The sequence below is a fragment of the Canis aureus genome, chromosome 10 (assembly GCF_053574225.1).
Source record: "Canis aureus isolate CA01 chromosome 10, VMU_Caureus_v.1.0, whole genome shotgun sequence".
Classification (NCBI taxonomy): domain Eukaryota; kingdom Metazoa; phylum Chordata; class Mammalia; order Carnivora; family Canidae; genus Canis; species Canis aureus.
The window spans coordinates 26,379,432-26,399,405 of record NC_135620.1 but is presented as its reverse complement, the minus strand read 5'-3'; the positions used below and the strand labels follow the sequence as shown (position 1 = coordinate 26,399,405).

Genomic DNA, 19,974 nt, shown 5'->3' with positions numbered 1-19,974 from the left:
AAAGTTATTATAGAATTATTGACTAAATTCCCTATGCTATACTTTTCATCCTCACAACTTGTTTTATAAATGGAGATTAGTACTCTTCTTAGTTCCCTTCCTATTTTGCTTCTCCTCTCATCTTTCTCCCCTCTGACAACCACCAGTTTGTCCTGTGTATTTATGAGCCTGTTTCTGGTTTGTTCATTTGTTTTGCTTTTTAGATCTCATATATAAGTAAAAAAAATCATGTGGTTGTTGTCTTTTTCTGATTTAATTCACTTAGCCTATACTGTCTGGGCCTATCCATGTTGATGCTAATGGCAAGATTTAATTCCTTTCTGTGGCTGAGTAATATTCCACTGTGTGTGTGTGTGTGTGTGTGTGTGTGTGTACACCATCTCTTCTTTACCCACGCATCCATAGATGACCACTTAAATTGTTTCCATATTTAGGACCTTGGAGATAATGCTGCAATGAACATAGGGTTGAGTATATCTTTTTAAATTATTTTTTTATTTTGTTTTGATAATTATCCAGAAGTGGAATTGATGGTTCATATAATAGTTCTATTTTTAATTTTTTGAGGAACCGCCATACTGTTTTCCACAGTGAGTGTACCAGTTCATATTACTACCAACAGTACGTGATGGTTTCCTTTTCTCCACTTCCTTGCCAACACTTGTTTGTTTTGATAGTAGCCATTGTGACAGATGTAAGGTAATATCTCATTGTAGTTTTGATTTGCATTTCCCTGAGCCTCTTTTCATATGCTTCTTGGCCATCTCTATATCATCTTCAGAAAAATGTCTATTCAGGTCCTCTGCCTAATTTTTCATGAATTGTATGGTTGTTTTTGTTATTGAGTGATATGAGTTCTTCATATATTTTAGATATCAAGTCCTTATTGGATATAGCATTTGCAAGTGTCTTGTCCCATTTTGTAGGTTGCCTTTAACGGTGTCATCTCAAATTCAGGCAACCTATTGAATGGGAGATAAAATTCTTTTAAAAATATATATAAAATTTAGAATCCATAAATTTAACAAAAACATCATTTTCACTCCTTTAATGAAAGAAACATTGCAACCATTAGAGTATCCAAAGATGATTATCTCCCTGCTCTGTTTTACCTGCTAGGTACTCAGTATTTATTGCTGAAGAATGAAAATGAAAGATTTTACTCCTTGTGTGTATTCCATATTTATTTTAGGAAGCCTCATAGGTCCTTTCTCATTATTTATTGTTGGATCTGTCTTCTATGTGCAGTTAAGACCTGATTTATATTTTATATTAGCAGTATAGGCTTTATCTTAGAGTAATGTAAGGGAGGTAATTGGACATCAAGGGGCACATGGGTGAAGAGAAAAGTAGAAAAGAGAGCTGGCTGTGGGCAAGGTTGGAACTGTGAATTGCTTGGCTGATTTGGATGTACATGGAAAAGTATTTTAGCAATGATTCTATAAGGTGGGACACACAAAACAAAGGAACAAGAATACATGAGACTTAAATGATACAGATTTACTGAATCCTACAGTGGGAGATACAACCATTCTTCTCTCAGTTTGAAGTAATTTCTAATAGCTTAGAAGGTGCCCAAAGAAACCTCTGTTCCAATCAGCACTAACTTTGTCATGACTGCTTCAATGTTATCAGTTAAGGAATGGAATTTAATAGCCTTGGGAACCATCCTAAGGAAGCAGAAATGAATCTGCCCTAATTGGAGAAAGAAAGGACTTGGAAATGAGTAGTCTCCAATTACCTGTTTATAAATCTGGGGCCAAGTGTTTCTAAAAAATTAACAGTGGGAGGGATGAAAGTAATAAAAGCTTTAACTTTGATATTCATACCTAGGGAACGACAAATGCTTTGTAACTCATTTGTAAACCTCACCCAATATTTGACACATTGAATGCTCTCAGAAAAGCTTTGGATTATACAGGGTCAATTCTCTGAAAAATCTTGGGGACTTTTACCAGTGGGACTGAGATTCCTGGGAACAGATGGCATGGGGAGTCTGTTCCAGGGGGTGTGGGATGCAGTTTTGATTAACTAGCTTCAAATGGTCCTGGAAGAATGAACAATTTGCTTGAGAAAGTTCTTTGTATGTACTTTTAGTGCTATTGATTTTCCATCCTAGATATCAGTACCCTGGAGAGCTCTCCACTTCATTCTTAAGACCCTTTAAAGTTGGTAAACACTTTCAACACTTCTGAGACTTTTCTACCAGAGAGCCTCTAAGGGCAAGCTAGAACAAACATCTATCTTGAGATTCAGGGGACAGAATCTACTACAAGCACATACATTTTTGGAATCTCTTTATACAAATTTATATTAATTTTGTATTCTAAAGTAGACCAGTGATTGCCTTATTATTTTAGAAAAGTTTTAAATTATTTACCACCTAGTAAAATAGATGCTACAGGGATATTCACTATAGATTTGCATTCTCCCTCACCCACTATAGTCTGAGAAGTAAGAACTAGGTTAGATTTTGGAAAAGAGGAAAAAGAGACCTGCCTGTGGTAGATACCTCTGTTATGGGACTATTTTGCTTTCTCGTACTGATTTTTGGACTTGATACAGAGGTGGCCAGTGAATGAACATTATGTCACCTCACTAGAGCTCTGGATTGAGGTTCTACTTCTCAGAATGCCACATTATGGAAGCAACTGCCTCATCTGAGGCTCTTAGAGGGCATTTGAACATCCATCCCTTTGTCTAATTTGGGTCAAGATTTCCCTGCAGACTTTATTGTTCTGGTTTCAGTTAACACCTATTCCTGCTAAGCTTTATAAGACAGGGTCGAAGCAGTCAGATGGACAGCCTCTGGCTAAGGATCAGAAAGCACAAGCCTTGTGCACAAAGCCTGCCTTGCTAAACCCTGCTGTCCGTTTGTACCCAGCATACCCCATGTTACCAAGTTCCTTGGACTCGGGCCCTTGTCTGCTTGGATCAACAATGTTTGCCAGATTCTTTCTCCTTAATCAGTGTCCACCCCCCACCCCCAGCATTTTATCAGTGGTGGTTGAATGTAGGCCTTAGGATACCTTAAGATTCAAATTCCATGACTCTCCACTAGAGACTTTTCAAAGCCCAAAATACCTTCTCTCAAAACAAAGACTATGACCTTGTGGGTTTGTTGACAAGGCTTTGTTGTTAGTTCTTAGTGCATGTAATTTAGAGCAAAAAAAAAAGGGTTTCATTCTTCATTCCCAGATCTTATAATCTTTGAGATGAAACAGAGTAGAACACAGTTCTGCTAGAGATACATGAACTCCTTAGTTGTCATATGGTAGATCTGGCAGTGGTAGATCTGGCTAATCAGCAAAAGTTTTCTAGATAAAGTAGACCCTGAGCATGATGCTCAAAGAGAAACATTCAAGTTTGTCCTTGTACAGATGAATCTCTCATTTGAAATTGGAAGGGCTGAACAGCACTGTAGTGCCAGGATATTTTTTAAATTAAATTAAGTTTAATTTAATTTAACTTTATTTATTTATTTTTCATCATGATAAGTGTACTCTTTAATCCCCATTACTGATTTCAACCATCCTGCCTCCTACTTCCCCTCTGGTAACATCAACTTGTTCTCTATAGTTAAGAATAAATTTCTTAGTTTCTCTCTCTCTCTCTTATTTTTTCTTTGTTCCTTTGTTTTGTTTCTTAAATACCACATATGAATGAGATCATATGCTATTTGTCTTTCTCTGGCCTCTGCTGTCTCCTCTCTAGCTTCATCCAGTTGTTGCAAATGGCAGTGCTTTATTCTTTCTTATGGCTGAGTGATGTTTCATTGTATGTGTATACCACATCTTCTTTATCCATTCATCTATCAATGAGTACTTGGGCTGCTTCCATAGTTTGGCTATTAATATTGCCGCAATAAATATAGGGCTGCATGTATCCCTTTGAATTAGCATTTCTGTATTTTAGGGGTAAATATCCAGTAGTCTGATTACTGGATAATAGAGTAGTTCTATTTTTAATTATTTTAAGGAACCTCCATACTGTTTTCCAGAGCTGCTGCACCAGGTTGCATTCCCACCAATAGTGCTAGAGGGTTCCCTTTTCTCCACATCCTCACCAACACTTGTTTCTTGTTCTTATTTTAGCATCTCATAGTTGTGAGGTGAGATCTCATTGTTTTGATTTTAATTTCCCTGATGATGAGTGATGTTAAGCATCTTTTCATGAGTCTTTTAGCCATCTGGATGTCTTCTCCAGAGAAGTGTCTCTTCATGTCTTCTGCCCATTTATTAACTGCCCCAGTATCTTGAGTCTCTGAAATGTCTAGGGTTCCTTGCTCTTTGTGTATATCCATTTTCTGTGTTTGAAGAGCAAGCTAGATGAGTGGCGAGGATGATAATATGTACCAGGCCCTGTGCTGGGAAATTTTCATGCATTATGTCATCAGATCTTCACAATACCAAAGCGAAGTAGATCTCTTTGTCTGCATTTGAATCCTAAAGAGTGAGTAACTCATTTGGACCACATAGGCAGGAAGTGGCATAGTTGTGCCTCTCCTTTTATACCCCTTACCATTTTGATCCATATCCATGGGTGCTGTTCTTCTGGACACACTAATTTTGGTTTGTTTGTTTGTTTGTTTGTTTGTTTTGAAATTTGTAGAGTTTCTGTATTTCCCCATTCTTCAACTACAAGGACTGCTGAATAGTGACAGAGTCATGTTCATTAGCACAAAGGAATTAATTCTTTGTGAAAAGCTGCATGTTTTATAGGAATTTTAATTGTATTAAAATGAAGTATAGGTACAAAACATAGACTTAATGAGCTACAAGATTCTTTTAATAATACCCTTTTCTTGGAAATATTTGATTTTTATTGTGCTTTTTATGTCCTCTTGTTTTCCTTATGGTATTATGTATTTTCAGTAATTCTGTCTCCTTTGTTCATAAATGTCTGAAGAATAATCTCTGCCAGTTACCATGAAGTAGAACCCAAGTGCCTTTATCACTATAGGTTTTTATTAATTATGGCCATTTTGATGGTTGGGAAGGTTAAGACTTCTCTGTGGATGGTGTCTTATCCCTCCACTGAGAATGGAGGTCATCCTCAGGTCCTATTGTTTGTGCTGCTCATCCCGTCCCATGTTACCACCAGGTGTCCTCCATCTCCTCGTCAGTGATGTGGACCAAAGATAGGCTTCAGAGAATATTTCACAAAAGGAACCACAATGCTCACCTAGTCCATATTGTTTTTCAAGTTAAGTTACCTGGGCATGAGCATCATCTTAAAAAAGAAACTTTGACTTTCATATTCATTATAAAAGTAATATAAGCTTACTCAAATGTCCAACAGTCTGACCTTGCCTTCTGATAGTACAGTGTTTTCTTCAAAGTAAGAAGTTCTTTTTAGAGGATCCTATAGGTGACATGATTTTGGGGGGAGAAGAACAAAGGGATTCAACATGCTGCTGCTTGGTACTGTAGTTGTCGCCTTTATCCCCATCATAAGCTGTTTTCATGAGTTGACCTAGTGGCTCTGAGCATCACTTCTGGTGTGAAACTTCTCTAGTTTAAACTTTTCTAGTTTAAGGGCTGTGTGACCACAGGCAAGTTACTTACCATCTCTGTGTCAGTTTCCTCATTAGTAAAGTAATACTCAACTGATATCTGCATCTGTGTCTTCATTGATTAATTAGAGTAATAATACATTATTCTGTAACTTAGTAGATGTCACTATTGCCATTGTCAGCTCCCTAATTGGATGATGTATTATGTCATAAAATGCTTTCTCTTTCCCTTTGTTTCCACTTAGTTTTCCCACACCCCTCACCTTTATCCACCTTCCCCCCATCCCACTTTTACAGGGAAATTAGTTTTTTGGCAGAAATGTGAAGTGAGGGTCCTGGTCTTTACCATCGCAGACCATCTGGGGAGCAGGGGAAGGTATAGGATGATAGCTTTGGGAAGGCAGGATTGGCTGACCAGGGTTATAGAGTTTTGTGGCTTGTGATTTTATGGAGCATATCTCCACTGCTGCTCTAGTAGCCTTGTCTTAATGCATTCTTTTCTAATGATCAGGACTTGTAAATCAGCATGTTGGACTTAACAGTGGTTGCTTGTAATGTCTTGTTTTGCACATGAGCCAAAAGGCAAAGCCCTTTCTAGCCAGGCACTGGTTGTTCTTCATTTTTACACCTTGGATGCAAATTCCAAATTCTCATAGTCCCGGACACTTGCTCTTGCTCCCAGCAATGGTCGTGACTTCATTGTTGCCCTGCTGCAGGCAAAATTCTCCAAGAAGCAGGAGAGTATTCTTTGCAGGTGATGTTTCTAAACCTGTCAGTGACAGGCAGCAGCAGGGGTGTCGTCCCTGGGGGCATAGGGAGTCTGACTTCATTCACTGGTGATTGCAAGGATAACCCCAGAATGGAGAGGACAGTGGTAAAACTGAAGGTTCTAGTGTGTGAGTGGGTGGAGACTTAGGACTTTGTGGGCAGAGGGACTTCTCAAGGCCAGCAGGATAGCAAAGGGAAAGCGATCTCCTTTATAAGCAGACAGGGGATACCTGGGTGGCTCAGTGGTTGAGCATCTGCCTTTGGCTCAGGGCATGATCCTGGGGTCCTGGGATCGAGTCGCGCATTGGGCTCCCTTGCATGGAGCCTGCTTCTCCCTCTGCCTGTGTCTCTGCCTCTCTCTCTGTCTCTTGTGGATAAATAAATAAAATCTTAAATAAAATAAAATAAAATAAAATAAAATAAAATAAAATAAAATAAAAAGAAGCAGACAGATCTGGTTTTGAGTACTGGCTTTGCCATTTACTAGTCATGTGGTATTGGGAAATTACTTTGCTATTTTAAATATTTTAACTTGCTTTTTCATTTAATTTGCTATAAACCTGTACCTGTGTTAGTACCTACTGATCTACTTCCTCTTTTATAAGAGCTGGATAGGATTTCATGAAGGGATGTCTTGTAATTAAAGTAACTGTTTCCCTGTAGAGAGTGTTATGGGCTGAATGTTTTATATATTGAAGCCTTAACCTTCAGTGTGGCTGTATTTGGAGGTGGGGCCTCTAAAGAGGTAGTGAAAGTGAAATAAGGTCATCCTGATCCTCTAGGATGGGTATCTTTATAAGAAGAGACATTCCAGAGCTCCCTGGCCTACTCTCTGTGTGCACTGAGGAAAGGCCATATAAGCATATAGTGAGAAGTAGCCCTCCGCAAGCCAGGAGGAGTGCTCTCATAAGACACTGACCGTGGTGGCAACTTGATCTCAGATTTTTCTGCCTCCAGAACTATGAGAGATAAAAGTCACCCAGGCTGGCAGTCTGTTATGGCAGCCCAAGTAGGGTAGAGTAGATAGACATTCTAGCTGTTGATAATTTTCCCTTACCATAGACTGTTAAGATATATATTTTTGCCTAACATATTGACTTGCTGACTAATGGGATATATCTATTTTCTCTCCTTTCCTTTTAATATTAAAATTTACATATATACCAAAAGTTGAGGGAATACTATAATAAACTCCTATATACTCATTCACCTCTACTTAACAATTGTTAGCATTTAGGAACTTGCAGATTCATTGCCCTACTAAAAAGGCTGTTACCAGCTTATACTATCCTGGCCCCTACCACCCTGATGTGGGACTTGATCCTGGATCCTAGGATCATACCCTAAGCCAAAGGCAAACACTTAACCACTGAGCATCCCTGCTTTTAGTTTTAATACAGCGAGATTACTCAGGTGTTTGGTTTGAAGGGGAAAGAAAATATCTCTTTTCAGGAGGGGTACCTTTGGTCAGATGCATCTTTCTATCTTCTGCCTCTTTGTTCTTATCCACCTATGTCCCCACCCACTCCAATTCCCTCATCCTTGGGCATATGTGGTCAGCTGCCTATGCCACTCAACTATCTGTCTGAGTTAGATGCGTGGCCAGTGGACACCTTTGTTCAGCCTCCGATGAGCATGGCCAGTGCCTTTAATGGGAAGACTGAAAATGATGACAGAAGTCTTCCTGACTGCCATTCTTATCTGGTTCCAGCAAAATTCTGTGGGTGGAATCTTCTGTTTTGTATTCTGTGAGGCTCTGTTGTCAGCTAGTAAACAAGCCCCTCCGGAGAGGAGGGGGAAGCAAGATGTGTGCACAGGTTTCCATGGGGACAGACAAGCTGTAATAAGTGTTGGGGATCTTAGCTTGATGAGGTTTTAGCAATTTGGAGTAATTTCTCTGTCATCCATCCATTAAGTTACTCCTAATGAATCACGGGGAGTGTCCACTCTTTGGATGAACCTTGGTTGAGCATGATTCAGGCAGAGAGTGGTCTTGAAAGCAACCAGGAGACAACAAACATTCATTAATTTGTCAACTTTTTGTAAATGAATGGCCTCTTGTTTGTGGAAGTTTCCTGGAGTTAGCAGAGTGGACCACAAGTTCGTATGGCTGCTTTAGACGATGTCTTTGTTTGTTCGACTCACCGGGTGGACTTGTTGCCTCCCAGAATCCTTTGTGTCTTAGGGTCCCTGGAGGTTCCTCACAGGAGGAAACGAGGCTCCAAGAGCTGGCCCCGGGGACCTCCACCTTGATACTCCTCCTTATTTGGAGGGGCTTGTCTGTTCTTATCAAAGTTACACTTTTGCTCAAAAAAAAAAGTAACACCCCTCTGCTAACTTCAGCATGGGCAGGTGTGCCAGCAGTCATCGGGTTCTGACATACGTGTCATCACGGTGGCACTTGGAGGGCCATGGGCCTCTGGAGTCCTCCCTGAGGCTTCAAGGCCCTTCGTGGTAATGTGGCCACGCTCTCCCATTTTGCCATCTACCACCCCAGCTCCAGCCTGTTAGGAGCCCAATGAAACACTTCGGTTCCCCAGACTTGCCTTGATTTCTCTGGGGAGAAAGGTGCTTTTCCTACCTGGAATGTTCTTCATCCCATCAGCTGGCTTAAACCCATTTTCCATAGATGTCTGTCTGTCAGGGAAGTCTGACTCCCTGACAGGCAAGGTGAGGTACCACCCCTTCTCTCCAAACCTGCTGAACTTACCCTCCTGTTGCCTGTCCTCCCTGTTGAGCCGTGAGCCCCCGTGGGCAGGAACACCATCAGCTCCCTCTAGAGGTGGCATTCTCTGTGCTGCACAGAACGGGAGCTCTGCGGGTATTAATAAAATAAATGTGTCAGTGTCCCAGGTCACTCTCAGGGACTCTGTAGCCAACCCACAAAAGGGAACGTCCTCTCCTCATCTCAGCATCTCTGAGGTAGTATCCCCCACTCACATGGGTGTTACGACCCTTTGCCAGCGGGCTTATGGGATGTGCCCACAACAGCAGGCTTATGGGATATGCCCACAACAGCTTGATTCTGGATTTTAGAATCAATGTAGCTAATTAAAAAGTAACTCGAACTGGAAAACAAGTTTAGAAACAATTAAGATAATTAAAATATCACTACCTTAATTGAGATCAAGCAGTGAGCTTAAAAACTAAAATTAATTTAAAAAATTACATGAAGCCTATAATGAACTTGCTTTCAAATTCAGCATTTTCCAGCCTAACACATCTCTCTTTAATTTGTTCTTCTTTTTTTTTTTTTTTTTTTGGAAAATTTTGTTTTGTAAAATTTATTAAACGAATTAATTGGACATGGGTTCTGTGCCAGTTGACACTTGATTGGTGTTGGGGAATGGGGGGGATGAAATCTACCTTCCGTGGGTGTGTGCCCTGTGCAGGTAGGTTTTCCTGCTGTGGTCCACAGAGGTCCTATGGGCATCGCAAGGGACACTGGCAGGGGGTCCAGGGTTCTGCCATTGGGGGAGAGGGGCAGTACTGCATCCTGTCCTCAGGCATGTGGTGGGAGAGAGAGCACAGGCTCCAGAAATCATTAGCCCCTTGAAAAGGAAGCTTATAGGTCTGCTCCCAGTTATCACTGACACTCAGCTCTCCTCCTACCTCCTTACCTGCACAATTTCCCTGCACCTTACCAAAAGGCCTCTCAGATGCCACTTATTATTCTGATCTGTTATCACTCTCTTTAGAAAGTGGAGCCACACAGCCCTGGCCAATGCGGGTGTCTGCTGCACTCCGGTGTCACTGCGAGCCTTGGGGCAGCTTGGAAAAGCACATTTGGGAGATTGCATTTAAAGGGAAAGGACACGCTCCTTGCACTGTCCTCATCCCCTCTCAATCTGAACATTGCCGTTTTTCAGACACAAAATGCACCGTGGTGATTAAATGAATGCTGACAGCTTGATTTATTAGTTTTATTGTTCTGTGAAGTTCATTTACTCAATATAATTCGCATACATGTTTGAAGTATTCAGACCCTGGTAATTAATTTTTAGCAGACTTTATTTCTATATGCAAATTGTTAAGTATGTGTATGGAGTTAAATGATTTTCGTTTACTAGTATTTTTGGTTGGATTTTTTTAAATTATTTTTTTATTTTAAGAAATGCTGGCTTTGAGAATTGGAGGAACAGTGATCTATAGTAGTTAACCTAATGGTAGCCTGACATGTGGCAAGGCTACAGAAAGAAAATGGACTGGACCACTAGTCTGTAGAGTGAGCTGAAAGGTAACTCCAGCAGAGAGAGTGAGCAGAGGGCTTCAAGGTTTTCCAAGGCAGGGCACTTCACCTTCTCTGGAAACCCTGGGGCTATGTGAGGCCCGTGGGGCAGTCCTGCATTTCTGGCCTAAGCAGCACCAGATTTCCTGGCTACCCTATACCTAGACCCCTGGAGTCTCTTTCTGCCCTGAAGGCTTCCCAAGAACGTGGTGCACTTGTGCGCTCTACTTGGTGTGAGGTGGGACCCCACAGCCAGCTCTTCAAAGGAGATCCTACATGATTCTCATGCTGCTGGCCAGCATGGTGAGGAGTTTGCATTCTGGAGTCAACTGACTGCGTGTCAGATACCCTCTGCGCCTCTCATCCATGACTCTTGAAATCTTTCATTTGTAAAATGGGCACATTGGCAGCTGCCACCTCTTCAGATGGTTTGGAAAACTAAATACGGTAATCCAGTTATAGGGCGTGCTTCATTGCCTGCATCTCTGAAGAAGTGGATGTTATTTTTGTTATTATGAAGGGTTATTAATCATTCTGGGGACAAAATGTTAAAAAAAATCAGCAAACACCTATGAGGTGTGTCACATACATCAGATCTGTTTTAAGTACTCAAAAATACTAACTCATTTGGTTCTCCTGACAATCTAAGCAATAGCAGATGGTATTACCCACATTATGTGCAAGAGGTAACTGAGGTTTGAGTAAGCAGCAGAGCCAGCATTCAAACTCAGAAAACACTAGGCCTGGGGTTTGCTCTTCTGTGCTATGCAAGTCTCGCTTGGTTACTTTGAGCCAGCATTGTCCATTGAGGACAATCTGGGCTGCAGTGTGGACATGGATGTTTGTGGGGTTGCCTCCAGAAAGAAAGAGAAACTCAAGTTTGGCAGTGAAGCTGGTCATGAGGTCCCCCAGCTTTTGCTGTCCATCACCCCTGTCCATTTCCACCTCAGCAGCACACTCCAATGAAAATCCCTAGGCTTCTGCAACCATGAGCACCTGTCATGGAAATGCCAAAGCTGGAACCTTGGCTGGGGTGGCCTGTGGTTTGGTCCCCAAGTCTCTGGTGATCCATACCATCTTACTTCCATCCCGTGGTGAGGAGAGATGGCGAAGCATTGGCATGGTGGTTGTTTGGGTCATCTGTAGTTATTGTACAGGTTGGCTCAATTTTGCATGAGTCCTGGAAAGCCAGTTAGGGTTGGCTGGGCAGCCTCCCCAGGGTCGGTGGGTGACACTACAGGAAGTCCAGTGGCCTGAGCTTCTCATGGGGACATGCCCAGGACCTGGAGCACTCCACCCGGGGCCAGGAAGTTCCCTCTGTGAGTTTCTGGGAGGCCCAGCCTTGGAGGACTCAGAGAACAGACCCAGGCCCCACTGCCCTTTGCCTCCTGGATGCAGCCCGCAGCTGAAGAGTTCGAAGTGAACACCCTGTCCCTGGGGCTTCCATCAGCCTCTTTTCTCGTCCTGTGGCTTGTTTCCCTATGCTAAGCTTTGGACAGTGGGCAGTCCCTTGGGGAGTAGGCTGTGTCACGTGCTGCCCCTGGGCCTAGGCCCTGAGTCTTGTTGCAGACTTGACTGCCTGATGGTCATCCTGCCTGTGCTTAGGGCGGCTGAAGCTGCTGCAGGAGAGGGAGCCACCCTGAGCTACTTAGGCAGCAGAGCTGCCTCTGGATTCAGTGTGCTCAGGTTCCCTGGGAACTCCCCCACAGCCGCCTGAGACAGGAGGTCTTGAGGTTTGGGGCCTGCAGGGGCTGAGAGGAATCATGACCTCCCGGAGCTCAGGGGTGCCATGGTCCCCGAGAGACCTGGTGGTTGAGGGGATGAGGGCATTTCTCACGGCAATTTTGCCCTCCCTGCTTGGGTTGCCACTTTTTTTAAAAAAGGTTTTATTTATTTATTCATGAGACACAACCCCCCCCCCCCCCACACACACACACACACACGGAGGGAGAGAGAGAGAGAGGCAGAGACACAGGCAGAGGGAGAAGCAGGCTCCATTCAGGGAGCCCGATGCGGGACTCGATCCCAGGACCCCGGGATCACGCCCTGAGCCAAAAGCAGATGCTCAACCACTGAGCCCCCTAGGCTCCCCGGGATGCCACTGTGTTTAACCAAATATCTGTGTAGGGAGGACAGGGGGAAATATCACCTCCTCTGGCTGTGGAGAGAAGTTGTGAAAGATTTACTGCCGAATACATTTTGGGCCTGGAGCTGGGAGATGGTGCAATTGCTTTTGTTTTGCAGAGAATCGTTGCGGCCTCTCCTCTGCTCTGAGGAGCCCGTGTGCCTCCGCTTGCAGCGCCCTGACTAGGGAGGGCCCCCTGCCTGGCCCGTTCTGGGAAACACTGCAGTTGGATCTGCAGTTGTGGTAGACCCTTCCTCTGTTGCCTGGGTTGAATCAACATTCCCTCCCTGCCCCCATTATTCCTGCCCACGGGCTGCACTCAGGAATCAGGTGGAACCTCTTGCCATCACCCCGGATGCCTCCCTGCATTGGTGGTGTGTGTGGTCATCATGCCTCAGTGGCCTTTTGTAACTTGTCTTTCCCAAACTCTTCTCCTCCTTCAAGATCCAGCTCACATATTAATGTTTCATGAATCCAGGCCCCAGAAATTGATCTCTGTGTCTCTCGAGCTCTGTTATCATTTTATATGCCCATCATGGCCCTTACCTCCTCCTGCCTCGCACAATAAATATTTATGGGTCAACTTTCCCCCCTCCTTATTATATTGGGACTTTGTGTGGCACAAAATGGACTCACGCATCCCGAGGTTCCTCACAAAATGTAAAACAGGCTTATGGATGCACACAGTCCATGTTGATTGAACTGGAGCCAAAAAAGCTTTGTCCTCAAGGACTTTTTACGTTGTAAGGTATAAGTAAAGGTAGGCATGGATGAAGTCGTAAAAAGCAATTGCAGGCAGATAACCAAAGAGGGAAAGGTAGCTCTTGGTCCTTCGAGCATGTAAGATTCTAAAGGATTTTTAAAGTCGTTCCTGTCTGAGGTGGAGAAGCTGAAACTCCCCAAAACGCAATGGAATAACTGTCCTGATTGTGAAAAGGAGTAAGTGCCACAGACACAGAATTGCCCCTGGTTTCGGTATCTGATCCAATACCCAACAGCCTCAGAAAATAGCACGGAGTGTGCAAACACAAGGTCTATTTGTTTCCCACTTGTTTATTTGAATAGAAAGAAAAATTAAATATCCCTGGAAGTCCTGACGCCCCTCTTCTTGTTCTCTTTGCCTCAGCCCTGGACCCCTCCAAAGACCCCTGCCTGAAGGTGAAGTGCAGCCCTCACAAAGTATGTGTGACCCAGGACTACCAGACTGCCCTGTGTGTCAGCCGCAAGCACCTGCTCCCCAGGTAAGGCAGCAGGCTGGGAAGCGCCCTCCAGCTGACAGATCTGGTGGTAGCCCATCTCTGACAGAGGGGTTGGGGGAAATGACAGCAAGGAGGTGGAGGCAGGAGGAAAGCATGTGCTTCTGTCACCATTTTATATGGTAGTTGGTGCCTGCAGTCCTTCTGGGTATGAATCTCAATTCTCAAACACAGGTTTGCAAATAATTTCAATATCTGTATTTGCTTTCAATCAACTTTATATGTCTCTGAGCCCTCGTCTGAGCAGAAGAACAAAAATTCCCCTCTTGGTCATGGTGGGGGGCATTCTTCCTTCCAGGATGGCCCCAGAAATCCAGGAAGCTTATAGCCAAAGAGGCGGCCTCTGAGCTTTAGTCTCCTGGTTACCACTCATGTGCCACTATGATCATCCTTGGAGGTTCCTTGTCTGCAGGCTGTCTGCTTTTGTGCCCGCAAAGATGCCTGTGGGCATCTTTGTCAGGCTGGGCGCCCTGATTTGGGGTCCTCCCTCCTCAGGACCACCACACCACCATTCCTCCTGAGGATGTGTCTTGCTATTTTCTCAGGATGCAGCACCTGATGTCTCATCTTCCCCACCCATGACACAGTAGGTCTCCCCACTGCCCTTCAGGGTCCTTGAAGCCTTTATCTGTTACCCTTACCTTCTCCCAGCCTTATCCATCCAGTGGGCTTAGGCTTCTGTAGATGACAGAAAGTCTTTGAATTTGGGCTACATATGCCATCAGTCCTATAAAAATACTTGAAAAAAGAACCAGCACATGTGTGAACCCCTGCCCCCCCCCCACACACACACATGAGACTTCCTTTAACAGTGGGGTTGGGTTGGTGTGGGTGGGAGAAAGGTGATTTCAGTGCCTGTTCACCCTTCTTCTTGTCCTGCTGTGTGGTAGAGAAGTGTAGCCATGAGCACTGGAATCATCACACTAGTTTGGGATTTGGCAATGCGATCTTCCATCCACCTGTGCAGTGCCAGAACCTCAGGAAAGAAACACAGCCTTTCTGGAACATGGTTCCCACAGAAAGGTGCCTCTTCTAGCTTCTGTTCCTTAGCTCTATTTTGACTCTGGGCCCACACAGGAAGGGTTCTGTCCCTTCCCACTCTTTTTTTTTTTTTTTTTAAATATTTTATTTATTTATTTGAGAGAGAGAGTGAGCTTGAGTGGGGCAAGGAGCAGCAGGAAAAGCAGGCTCTGTGATGAGCAGGAAACCCAATGAGAGGCTCCATCCCAGAACCCTAGGATCTTGACCTGAGCCGAAGGCAGACGGTTAATTAACTGAGCCACCCAGGTATCGCCCACCCATTCCTGCACTTAAAAAAAAAAAAAAAAGATTTTATTTATTCATGAGAGACCCAGATAGAGAGGCAGAGACACAGGCAGAGGGAGAAGCAGGCTCCTTGCAGGGAGCCCGATGTGGGACTCGATCCTGAGACTCCAGGGCCAAAGACAGATGCTCAATCACCCAGCCACCCAGGTGTCTCTTCCCACACTTCTTGAAGTATAGGCAATGCTCATCCCTTTGGCTGCTCCTCTTGGGACATGTTCTAATTTCCTTCAGTTTCCTAAATGGTTTCCTCTGAGCCTGCCTGGGAAGCTCCATCATGGTCCAGCAGAAAAATCGTCTGGAGCAGAGCCCTCACCCTGTCTGCATCTGCAAAGCTAGTCCCTGCAGCTCCAGCTCCTGACCCAGCCTCCATGGCCACCTAAAAACAGTTATCCTTGGTCTCTGTAAGACTGAGATGCAGGGTATAGTGTGTTTTGCTCTTTCCCACAGACAGGAATCTTCTCCCTGGAAGTAAAGGTAGATCTCATCCCTGAACCTTGGCATGTGCCAGGCTTTGTACTTAGCACCACATCCTTGAGTTCTTCCAGCCATTTTCTCAGGCTGGTATTTATTTTTGTTTCTACTCTGAAAATGAGAGAAGCGAGATAAGAGAGGCATTAGCAATTGGCTTATACATCTAGTAGGTGGTAGCCAGGATTCAGACCCAGGACTATCCAGCTCCAAAGCTTATGTTTCCCGTTACTACCATGTGTTGGCTTCTCCCTTTGTCCTGTCCTCATCTATCCCTTCATTCACTGTCATTTCACAGAAAGGTATCGAGTACCTCCCATGTGCCAGGCTTGCATTACACCCTACAGCTACATACTTCTCTACCCTGGAGGAAAACCAACTTTGCTGTGGAGTGGGATATAAAAACACTTGGTTGTTATTATCACTAGAAAGTGTTCTTAAGGCATACATACTCCGAGAAAGCTATCTTAGGTTCTCTTGCTGTGCGTGATGGGGCCTCTTTTGCCACAAATGCCCAAATGCCCTTTCTGGGATAACCCTCTAGGTTTCAGCCATCTGGTAGTAGATGTGTGTGTGGGTGTGCAACATGGATAGTCTGTTGCCTGTTTCCTCCTGGAACATAGCCCCTCTGTAAGTGCCACCCAGGAGATTTTCAGCAGGACACTCAAATCTGTGCAAGGTGGAGGTGGGAACCAGGCACGTTCAGGTGGATGTGGTGTTTGTCTGGGCTTGCTGTGTTTCCCTATGAGAAGTACCACCAGTTGTTTGCTTGCATTGAAAGTGTAATCCTTGTCTCCCACATCTCCTGGTGGCCACAAAATTACAGTGACTAAGAACACAAATTAGGGAATGAGACCAATCTGGGCTCCATTCCCAGGCTGGCTACTTACTTCCTTGCTCAGTGACCTTGGCAGGTTACTTTGCCTTTCTGAATTGGTGCTTTATCATCTGTAGAATGGATTTGATGAAAATACTTACCCATTACTCTTTCCTCTTTGTTGGGAGACATCCTCTAGGAATCCTTAGGCAGAGAGTTTACGGGTAGTAAGTGTGGTTAGTTCTTGCACAGGGTATTTTGTGCATGCATGTTCTTGTCTGAGAGTTTGATGAGATGCAGGTGCATCACATGATAATGGCTGGTCTTTCAGTTGCTAAACCAATTATGATCATACTTACTGTCACTGTCTCACTCATTCTGAAAGGTCAGCCAGGAAACCCCACAGTTGCATGCTTCTGAAAAGGCAGCCCCTCCAGGTGCCCTGCCTCCTTACCAGTATGACTGTGCCTGCTTTTCCTTCCTTCTGGAGGAAGCTGTGAGGTTTAGCATGAGGATTACGGCATCATTACTTCTGCCCACTTTGTGATTCACAGCAGGTAAGGACTAAGAAGACGACCGCATTTCTCAGGATAGGGACCTTTTGTTCATTGGAAAAACAGCCCAAAGAGGAGGCTGTGATTGAGACAGCATGCCCACTCCCTTATCAGAACCTGGGAAGTGGTCTAAGCCAGGGAGACTCAGCAGCGGTGTTGGCTGCGGTGGTGGGGCCCCCTTCCCCACCTCCCTCTTGGAGGCTCAATTACTCGGCCTGCCATATCAGCCAAGTGCACACCTCTTCTTAGGGTCTTGGACACCTTCTCGGATGAAACATCTGTCCTGCTGCATTATGCTTCAAGGGTCCCCTCTGACCAAGGAGATGGTGTTGACAACTCTATTTATTCATCAGTCAGGGAAGTAATCTTTCTCTCCGTGAAACATCTGTAGACAGTCCCATCAGCCAATCTGGCCTCTGCAGCAGCTCAAGAGGTAAATCCCGCCTGCAAGATAGTCAGCAGTGCACACACGTGGAGAGGCGGCTGGGCCAGCCTTCAGCTGATTGTGAGGCTACAGATTTAGGCTGTCTTGTCAAGTGTATTGAGACAGAGGATGGTGAGCGAGCGCATCAGTGAGAGAATTTCATTAGCTTTCCTTGCCCACAGAGATTGAGCCAGGGAAGAAGCTGTTTGACATTCACATCTGTGACCACAGAGTGTCTGGGTGGATGGGCCAGCATTTTGGTGGGGTGCCAAGTGGGGCAAGCAGTCTCTCTCTGCTGGAATTATCCTTTATTAGGGTCGTTTTTGGATATGGGTTTGCATTTGGATTCATCTAGAGGCTTCAGCTAATCTCACATTTTCTTTGGAGAATTCTCCTTGGAAATTCTTTGTTTCATCTCTTCCTACTATCGAGCCACACTGAATGGGCTCAGGAGAGGGTGAATTCTGGGTTGTGTGTTCACCTTTTAGGTTCTCCAGAGAGGCCATTTATGCACCAGGAAGGCTGCCTGGAGTCGGAAAGCCTTCTCTGAAATAACTTTTTAAAAATATCTTAATTGATTTTTGATATAACAATCTTTGATGCTTATTGTAGGAAACACTAAAAATACAGAAAAGTAAAAAGAAACAGGAAATAGGCAATGGTCACACAAGCTAAAAACAGTAATTAAACGTTCCAGTACATTCCCTTCCATTGTTTTTTTCTACTTATGGGTTTTATCCATTGGTTTGTTCTTCTTACAACTTGATCATCAAGGGGTGCCTATCCTATATATAAAAATTTGGACTCTCTTCAGTTAATTTTTATAAATGAATGTTTTTATGATATATAACTCTTTGTAGATACAAATTTTAAAGATTATATGACATAGTGTACAGAAGAATAACTTGAAATGGATTATAGACCTAAATATGAGCTAAGAATATAAAACTTCTGGAAGAAAACAGTAGTAGCCTTGGATTTGACAGAGATTACTTAAATAGGTAAAAAGGCATGAACCATAAAAGCAAATAATAATAAATATCATTTCATCAAAATTAAAAAACTTGATCTTCAAGAAACACAGTAATAAAATGATAAGCCATACTAAGAGAAAACATTGTAAAACACAGATCTTACAAAAGGTTTGCATCTGGATCATGCAGCGAAAGCATATGTCCCTACAAAGACTTACTCATGAATATTCACAGCAGCTTTACTTTGTAATAGCCAAGAGCTAGAGGCAACCCAAAGGTCCATCAACAGGTGAATGGATAAACAAATGGTGGTATATCCATACAGTGGATGACTACTCAGCAATAAAAAGAGATAGGCTATTGATGCATGCAATGTCATGGATAAATTTCATAATAACTACGCTGAGTGAAAGGACATGGACCAAAAAAAAAAAAAAAAAAAGAATATGTACTCTCTAATTTCTATTTCCCTGAAATCCTAGAGAATGCAAACTAATCTGTGGTGATAGAAAGCAGATCATTGGTTGTCTAGGAGAATAGAGCGGTGGGGCGTCTGAGCATTCTTTAAAGCTAGATAATACAGAATGGATCTTTGGGGAAATAGTTACACTCTGGTATTAGACGCGAAAAATCCCACCGGCAAAAGAACTCCTTGAGGGATGAAGAGTTTTTAATGCGGCAATGTGTTATTCTTCCTGACTTAGGTTTAGAAATATTGTCATAGGCTGTCTTAAAGAAAATGACCTCTCAGGAAACAAGCATGGACAAAAAGTCATAGAACCCACTGAGGGCTCCACCCTTAGGGATTCACTGCCAGTCAAGATGGCTGCTGCTGATTTATTGCTCTGGCTGGGCAGGAGCTGGAGGTGGGATTCTCCCTACAGAGCAATGAACATTGATTTTACCTCTCTGTTACCATTGATTTTCATTTGGAGAATGGAAAATTGAAGCATTTGTTTTAAGCCTTGCAGACAAGCCGCATTCTCAAATTCGGCAAGTGTATTGTGAACAGGAGGAGAGGGTGTCAGGATGGGACTTAGAATATCTGAGCGTACCCTTGGAAGCCTTCTGGGAGCAGTGGGAACTAATCTGTTTTTAAATAAGGAGCCGACGGCCAGTCTTCCCACTGGGCTAGGCCTCTCCAACGTAATGGCCCTTTATCTCCGCTTCCTAATTATCTGGAATAACAACGAATTCTCTGCACCAGCGAAGAATTCAGATTGAGTCCAGGCTCGTGGTACTGTAGACCAATCTGAGAGCTTTCTGTCTTTTATGTGAACTTGGAAAAAAGAATCAAAGTGTTTGAGGTCAGAGAGAAGTACATGACAGAATGTGCCTCAAATACCAAACTCTCAGAGGATATTTGAAAGGATGGTGGTTATTTCATCTCAGTTTTGTTTTACAACAAAGCACTGCTTCCTGCTACAGGGGCTTTGAACGGGTTGATTATACATACACATGTCTGTCTGGGTTTGGCAGACACATGGCCACATGGCAAGTGGGTGATTCGTAGGTGTCT

At 43.7% G+C, this 19,974-nt stretch overlaps 1 protein-coding gene across 2 annotated transcripts in view; it reads left to right on the top strand.

Annotated features, from left to right (window-relative positions):
- Window positions 1-19,974, top strand: part of SPOCK1 (SPARC (osteonectin), cwcv and kazal like domains proteoglycan 1) — a 496,806-nt gene that overhangs the window by 323,551 nt on the left and 153,281 nt on the right. For both annotated transcript variants that reach the window (XM_077911772.1, XM_077911773.1), the window contains one exon: window positions 13,763-13,877. In XM_077911772.1, coding sequence (XP_077767898.1) covers window positions 13,763-13,877 — 115 coding nt within the window. The remainder of the gene's footprint in view (window positions 1-13,762; window positions 13,878-19,974) is intronic.